The 8712-nt window shown below is 40.2% G+C and overlaps 1 protein-coding gene across 1 annotated transcript in view; it reads right to left on the bottom strand.

The window, feature by feature from the left end:
- Cpb2 (carboxypeptidase B2) overlaps positions 1-5673 on the bottom strand; it is a 57266-nt gene extending 51593 nt beyond the window's left edge. Inside the window, exon 1 of the mRNA XM_004640264.2 lies at positions 5539-5673. Within this exon, the coding sequence (XP_004640321.1) occupies positions 5539-5612 (74 nt within the window). The 5' untranslated portion in view covers positions 5613-5673. The remainder of the gene's footprint in view (positions 1-5538) is intronic.
- Between the last annotated feature and the right edge of the window lie 3039 nt (positions 5674-8712).

Here is an 8712-nt window from a genome sequence, read left to right as displayed (position 1 = left end):
TCTTCCTCTTCCTCTTCCTCTTCCTCTTCCTCTTCTTCTTCTTCTTCTTCTTCTTCTTCTTCTTCTTCTTCTTCTTCTTCTTCTTCTTCTTCTTTTTCTTCTTCTCTTCCTCCTCCTCCTCTTCTTCTGCTTCTACCTCTTCTTCTTCTTCATGTATTTGAATCAGGGTCTCTCTACACAGATTGGATTTGTAGTGATCCGCCTATGTTCAGCGTCCCAAGTGCTAGGATTGCAGGTGCGCGCCACCATGCCCAGCCTCAATGGCCATCTCAGCGCATCCCGGGGTCGGGGCCAGCACAGCACGTAGGGGATTGCACCCTGGCCCCTGTACTCTGCCTAAGCAGGCACTTTTATCCATTATTCTAAGAAAGTTGAGTTTTATTTTCACACAGAAGAAGTCCTGTGTTGACTAGGAAGTAAAATTTTAAGGGAATTTTCTTATCTACAAACAAAGTTTTCTTTCTTTCGGGCAAGTTGTTAATTTGATATACCACCTTCCCAAAGAAGATCTTTACTTTTAAATATTTCAGAGGCATTTTTATTTAATTCTCACAAGGAAGTACGGTAGTGAGAGTTTTGTTATCATTAAAAATAATGTACAGGGGCTGGGGAGATGGCTCGGTGGAATAAGTGCTTCCCTGGCAGGTGAAAGGGCCTGAGTTCAATCCCGGGTTCCGCCAAAAAAAATAAATAATAATAATAATAATAATGTACAAAGAATGTTGAGTAAACAATAATAAATAAGGAAAACCCTAATATATTAAAAGAAGAAAATGTATCAAAATTAGTCAACTAAATAAGAAGGGCCAAAAGTATGTTATACAAATGTGCCTTTCTTTCTTAATGAGAAAAGCATTAAGGAAATATAAAAATAGGTTGAAAACTCCTGAGAAAAAAATTACAAGTTTAAAAATATTTTGTGGGCTGGCAAGATAGCTCAGCAGTCTAAAGCACCTACTTAAGTAAACTTAGGCAGGCACAGGGAACTGCGGTTCAATTCCTGGCACCACATGCCACACCAGCCCCACCCTCAAGATGGGCAAAGCAAGCAAAAAAAAAAAAAAAAAAAAAAAAAAAAAAAAAAAAAAAAAGTAGATAGAGAGAGATAGAGAGATAGAGAGATATCTCCAAACAAACTGGTAGACTGGATTCTTTCTACTCAATTTTGACCAAAGTACCACTACAATCAAAGTAGGCAGTGAGATGACAGTTACCTTACTCTCTGTCAAATTTACAGTTTCTGAAAATGAATTTCATAACTCTTGTACACTCATACACGAGGCAAGATGAGACTACAAAGCAGAGTAGAGTCAAAGGTATGTATGGAATAGATTAGAGGAAAGGGTTGTTTTCCTATCAAGGAAAATAAATTTGTCTTCAAGAATGCCTCTGGACCTTCCTAGTAAGGAACTATAACCTGATATAGTAGGTAAACAAATTAAATGTCTAATTTAGGACTTTGTTTTTGGTGACAGTTCACTGAGCTTGAGCCAATCTTAGCAGCTAAGCTTCGGCTAGTGATAGGCTGCCATCTGATCAGACCATACCCAAATAAGGCAGAGAGTTATTACCAATCAGGCTCTGTTTCTGTCCTTCACCCCCACTCCATGTAGGGATTAAATCTGGGGCTTCATTAGGCAGGTGCTGTACCACTAAGCTGCATCCCCAGTGTGGTACTTCACTTCTGTGTTCTGTCCATAAAGGACTGGAGTTCTCTGAGTTTCTGCTTCTGAAGGCTGATCATTTTGCAGATCATTCTTTGCTCACTTAAACGCTATTAAATTTAACTAAAGTTTTTCTTTTAACTGCATAGACTGAGATATCTAAATAATATCTTTGTTGGCACTGATATTTTGACTTCTGATTTGAGGCTGCTTGCAAAGTAGATGACCCGATTAATAAACCTTACCAAAAAAGAAAAGAAAAAGAATATGATTATGTTTGTCAAGGTCTGTCCCCGCTATGGTTTACAGGAGAAGGTTCACATTTGTCCACAATCTGAGGATTATGTTACATTTACAAAGCTGGTAAGATGCTTCTGAACAATGGAACATAGATCAAGGCTGCAATTTTGTTATATGTATTACAGTGTTTTAGGACCACTGGTGGTCTCTTCTCTGAGGTGAAAATAATATATCAATAGGAGCCAAGTGAAAGAGACTAAACTGGTCTCCAGGTAGCCAGATCATATACAGAATCCACAGAAAGCACACCTTCTGTGATACATTAATAATTCAGATGCCCATTTTCCTCAACAACTCCCTCTTAGGTTCTTTCTCTGCTTTTCTTTCTAATTTTTCTCATTTTCTTTTTCTAAATATAGTCCTTGCTGACAGACTGCACTTTGATAATCACTGCACAACACAAATTAAGGACTTTGTTTACAAGAGTCTTGCTAGTCTTTCTTTCTTTCTTTCTTTCTTTCTTTCTTTCTTTCTTTCTTTCTTTCTTTCTTTCTTTCTTTCTTTTTCTTTCTTTCTTTCTTTCTTTTTTTCCCCCCTTAATACTGTTTGGCTTTTAAAATCAAGTGCATATGGCAATGTGGTTTTTTGTTTTTTGGGTTTTTTTTGGCTGCCTTTCTCTTTGCCATATGGTATTTATGTCTTTTAAATTTTTTATTTGTTGGTTGTCGATCTAGGGCTTTTCACTGATGAGATTTATCAGAATGCACCTACAAATCAGCCATGGAGAGACTGTCTGAATACAAACTGTTATTAGGAAAATGATCATGACAAGAAAACAATAACAAGAACAGCTTTAGGGAAAAGCCAGTCCATTAGTTCTTTTTAGAAGGGTTTCTTGCACCCAGAAATAATTTATCAAAGGCTGTCACTCTGGGTGAAATTAGATTTCTCTTTTAGTTTCAATAATAGGCTGTTCCTTGCTCAGAAACATTTGATAAAAAATAAAATAAAATAATTTTTACTCATAGAAAGATGAGTTTGTCATTGTATTCCCAGGGAAAGGGCAAAAAGTATAATTCAGACATACATCTGTCTGCAAAAGGCAGTTGTCTCTCCAACATACACACACCACACCACCACACATGGAGGCTGCCATAGCACATGCAAAGTATTAAGCATTTTTTGTATGATAGTCTTCGCCTAAGTTACAGCCATATTCTACTTTCTCTCTTCCAGTATATGTACCAGTAAGATTTCAGACTACATGCTGAAGCAAGTTAGTAAGGAAAACCATGCCTGAGGAAATTATTCACTGATTTCTTCACTGCTTTCTTTTTGTCTGTCTCCTTCACTTGCATTGTATAGAGTCCCACTAAAATGCTATACACTTATTTACTTACTTAGAAGACATCAAAACTCTTTTAGCATGTCTTGCAACTGCTTAGCCTACCTGGGAGTTCATTTCACTAGGGGATTAAAAGGATATCCTGACAATGAGAAGGTAGCACCACCTGTGGCCACAGCCACTTCGGAGGTTGAAGCAGGAGGGTTGCTTGAGGCCAAGAGTTTTCTGCCAACCTGGCAATATAGCAAGATCATGGCTCAAACAAAGTAACAACAGCAAAGATGGCAGCCTGGTGTGAGTCTTTGCACAAAGCTCCAAAACTACCGGTTCCTAGTGTGTTGGCCCTAGCTGGCACAGAAGTCACGTGCACACCTGCCAGTAAGTGAGGCCCTCTGTGTCCTCCAGGCAACCTTCCCAAGTGGAAGTCTTCCCAAGCCACTGTCTTTTCAAATTCACTGGGACTAAGTCTGGCCTCCCTTTAAACTGAGTCCATTCCTAATTTCCGCTAGAGGCAAAGTTCCATATACAGAGTTGAAAGAAGTCAAGGTGGGTTTAAATCCAAATCCTGCACTTTATATTTGCTTAGGATTTATTCTTATGGGGGTTCAGTTTTCTTCTTTGTAAAATGCCCAAAAATATTCCTAGAATGTGCTGGATGCCCAGGTAGAGGGACCCCTGCAGACTTGGCTACTCAGAATCTGAGGTGGGAGGATCCCTTGAGGCCAGGAGGTCTGGGCCAGCTCTTAACACAAAGAGATCACATAACAAACAAACAAACAGACACAGTGGCTCATGCCTGTAATATCAGTATTCTTGGGCACTGAGGCAAGAGGACTCCAAGTTTGAGCCTATCCTGTGCAATTTAGTGACTTAGGAAGACAGTTTCAAAATTTAAAAAATAAAGGGAAGAGTGGATTGGGATAAGGTGGGGTGGCTGGGGTGAAGGAGGAGAAAGATTCTTATAGGCATTAAAAAAATTACACTGCTGAGCATCAACCCTGGATCAAGGGACAAACACAGGTGCTAAGTAACCATGGATTTTGCTTCTCTTTCTTTCTCCTCTCTGTCAGTGAGCATAGTAACCATGGTGGACACAATGTTACCAGTTTTCCTCCCTCAATCTCCCTTTACCATAAAGACAATTATCAAATTATAAAAATCAAAACTAGCCAAGATCTTAGTTACACTCTTCTGATTTATTGCTACAGTAGGGTCATAAGTCCCCAGTTGCTCTCACTGTTTTTACACTTCAGTCATTTCTGAAACAATCACTATTTCATAATGGAATTGGTGGCATATACTTGACAACTATACTGAACAAAGAGAATTAACAACGATTCAGCGATCAGACAGAAACACAGCTTTGGGCTTCTAAGTTAATCTCTGTTACGTAAACCATCGTCCTATGGTTATTTTTTGTTAAAGGCTCTTGATGGTTTTCTCTGTCTCTGGGGTATGCCTCTGCATGCATCCCTTCTCCCTTTGCCTTTCTTTAGCAGGAGGAGAGACATCTGTTTCAGAAATAATGAGAAAAGAAAATGGTCACAGAAGCCAAACAAATGAAAAAACAAGACAATTCCAAACAAATCAATATCAATTTTTAAAAGACTAAAAATGACTAGTTAATAAGTTACATTCCCTCTGGAACTATGTACTCCATGTATTATGTGCTTTAGGGTAAGTTCATTTTTCATTTTTCTAAGTAGTTTATGGTCGACTATCATAATATGATCAGTCTACTAAGCAAAAGAAGAATTAGACATGTGTATTTGTGTGTTCTATAAAGAAAATGGTCACAGAAGCCAAACGAAAAAATATAAAGCACAAATATTCCTCATTTCATGTCCCATGCTGAATATCTATGCATGATCCGAATTTTCTGTTTAATATCTTTACTCTTTTCCTATATTTCACATACAAGATGAAAATAAGTTATCCATACTTAAATATTTTATACATGATGACAAGAAGAATATAAATCATGTGCTGTGTTACAGTACCAATAACTACCTTTATAAAAGACTTCATTTCTTTCATTTCCCCAGATACATGAATATATTTATCATCCAGTGTTCTCCTAGTAATAAAACTAAGCCAGAAAAGAATAAAGGACGTTATATCTAACGATGATCTCTTGTACTGAAATACACTTATTTGTCAGAGCAGTGTGGCAGGATGCTGCCCTCAGACTTTCACGTTTTGCACCAAGACCAGTCACTGACTCAATTCAGCACGAGACAAACAGATGAGCGAAAGGCCGCGGCACAGCCCAGGGACCTCAGGAATTACCTCTGAAAGGCAAAGCCATGCTGCTCACATAGAAGGATGATGGCGACAAGGACTGCGAGGCAGAAAGGCTTCATCCCAACAGAGACTTGCTGCCCCACAAAATTCTCTGAAGAGAAAGGCCTGGATAGTTGATTGCATAAGAGGCTTCTTTACATACTGGTTAAAATATAACGGTGTGTTCCATCTCCTTGCTGTGACTCAATCAAATCAGCTTCCATCTCCACCCCCAAAAGAGAACACACACTTGATGACCGAGCCTCCTGAAAGAGAGAGTGGAGGCATCCCTGTTGGTAGTGCAGGCTACCCAGGGGCATTTAAGCTGTCATAGATGGTAAGGCTGAGAATAAAGCTATGGTAAATAAGATACTGTGTGGTTCTTTGAAGAATCCCAGCCAGGGAAGAGTGCCTGATGGCTCATAGCTCATGTTGAGGCAGAGCTTGAGTGCTTGCTGCTGTCTTTTCCCACATTTTTAACTTAGAGGAAGACCATAAAGGGGCATTCCTTATTTGTGTGGCTCCTTATGTGTGTGGCTAAGGCAAGGCTGAGAAGCAGAGGCTATGTGGAAGGTTATAAAACCTCCACTCATGTTTTTCCTTGACCTTATAGAAGGATAATGAACAGACCTACTACAGAAAAGAATACTGTGTCATACAGGGTAGTTCAAGCAGTAAGAACATTAGCTGAAAAGCACATTAGGGCCGGCAAGACAGCTCAGTGAACTAAAGCACCTGCTTAGCTCAGGGACCATGGTTCAAGCTCCAGCAGCACATGCTGCACCAGCCCCTCCTCTAGGGTGGGCTGAGCTGGCCACAGAGTCTGAGTATAGTGGCATGTGCCTGTAATCCCAGCAGTGGGGAGGCTGAAATCAGGAGGATTACCACAAGTTTGAGCTGATAGGTTATGGCCCTAGTAAAAATTGCTGAATTATTATGGTGGTCATCTAATATGGCTGAAGCCCTTAAAACAACAGCTCATCTTCCCAGAGACCACCTCCCTGCTTCTTCTCCAACTCAGCCCAGGATGCAGTTTCCTTTCACCTTTCTCTCCACCTCAGGGAAGACTCCAGTCAGCTCCTCAGGTATATCTAAACTTCCCCCTCAAGCCCCACCCCTGGCAAAGGCCATAAAAGCCTCAGCCTCCTTTTGTTCTGATCCAGAGAATTCCTTGTCTTCCCAAATTCTCTCCGTGTCCTCTAAGATAATGAAGTCCTTTTTCCTTTATAATAAAGCCCCTTTCCTCTTTCCTTCTGCTTGTTTCTCTGCTGCGACACCATTAAAACCTATCATGAGCTGCATAGTGAGACCCAGCAACAACCAAATACATTTTTTAAAAAGCACATTAATTTAGGGAAGGTCACCATAATAGCCATCATCTAAGTCAAAGCCCACCACTCCTCATTTTGAAAGTGGGATTATAAAATATTCTGTTAATACCAAGTCTCATCTAAACCCTGTAAAGCACCCCTCCCCTCAGTTCCATCTGTAAACACATTTGAATGTCCGTGAGGTCATGATAAAGCAATTTGCAAAATAAATCAACTTGGCCACACAAACAACTAAGGGGGGTATTGTGCCTCTGAATTTAAAACCTTTGAAACAAATTAAATGATGGGGGTAATGCCCACTGAACCTACATTTTGTATAATAAAAAAGAGGAAATAAGAAAATACATGGAGTTTGTTCATTTGTGGAAAATACACACACACAGAGGACAGAGGGACATCAATGAGTTTGAACACTCAAGAACCAGATAGAAGAAATGGGATAGGGAGACTTTTTGAATAAACTTTTTGAGTAGTCCTCAACTCTACATTCATGTTTTCACATATTCAAACAAATATATTTTTCAAATGAATACAAGCAAACCCAAATGAATCTGTGTTTCAAATGAGTAACATAAACACATGGAAGCAGAGAACTAGCCCAAATAGATTTTGGCTGTTCTTAAACACAAAAAGTAACTTTAAACAGTCAAACATTACAATATGTAAATAAATTTTATTCTTTTCACCCTATTTTATGTCCTGTGCTTCCTCCAGAGAACATAAAAATTAACAAATTGTGCATTGCATTTCTTTCTGATGAAGAATCTTTCAAAATCTCTTTTAGCAAGGGATCTTTACTCATATTGATACAAGGAGAAAAACTGATCCTGGGTGGGTGACCGCCAAACCATATAAGGAACCTCCAAATGACATAGAGAAAAATGATCTCTGGACCTGACCTGCACGAGTTCGTGTTCTCTAAAAACGAAGAATGAATTTTAGGAACAAACGGAGGTTATGAGCAGAATATATTTATTGAGAGAAAGAAAGCTCCTGTCCCCAGAGAGGGATGGGAGGGGGGCCCGAGCATGTAGTTCCTCAGGAAGCTGTCTCTTCCAGGGACTTTTATAGTGCAAAACCATGTGGGGCTAAGGTGGAGAGAATGGGAACTCGCTTAGGTGGATGTGGGGTGGGACAAAACTATGGTCAACCAATGGGATTACAAGCACCATTGCTCAGGTAAAACTGATTAAATCCAGTATCAAATGGGAAAAGGAGTCACGTAGCGGGCATGAATATGGGACAGGGTCTTTTCCTCTTGGGGGTTGGAATGTGGGACAGGGTCTCTTTCCATTGGGGTTTGGGCTAGTGACTCACTTGGGTCTTTCCAGGTGATCAATACCTATTTAGAATATCAATCCCAGGTGCTAATCTTTTAGCATTTGTTTGGCCTTTAGGTCTTTAGGTCTGGTTCACAGCAGGAGCATCCGCCCCTCCCACAGTTGTAAGGCATCTCATCTTCTGTGTTGTTTTCTTCGAGGGCCTGGCCCTGTCTGACTGCCTATAATATTTCTATCTAACTTGGCTGTCTGCAATAATATGTCTCAGTTACTCTTCTCTCGTTTCTGGGACAAATACCCAACACTCAAAATGAAGGAAGGAAAGGTTGATTTAGCTCACAGCCACTGGAGGTTTCAGTCCACACTCAGCTGGCTCCAAGGCAGAGGGGCACACAGCAGAGAGCAGCCTTTCACGGTGGTGGCAAAGAGCAAGAGCAAGGGAGGGGTAGCAGCAGCTCAAGCAGCTAGCTTCTCTTCCCTCCTTACATTGTAATGCAAATTACCTGCCCCAGGGCAGGTGCAGTATCCACACCCACAGTAATCAATCACAAACTCCAGAAGCCGCCCCA

The sequence above is a fragment of the Octodon degus genome, unplaced genomic scaffold, assembly GCF_000260255.1.
Source record: "Octodon degus isolate 3935 unplaced genomic scaffold, OctDeg1.0 scaffold00122, whole genome shotgun sequence".
In the NCBI taxonomy this organism is placed as follows: domain Eukaryota; kingdom Metazoa; phylum Chordata; class Mammalia; order Rodentia; family Octodontidae; genus Octodon; species Octodon degus.
The sequence above is the reverse complement of the archived record's forward strand: the minus strand, read 5'-3'. Positions and strand labels throughout refer to the sequence as shown.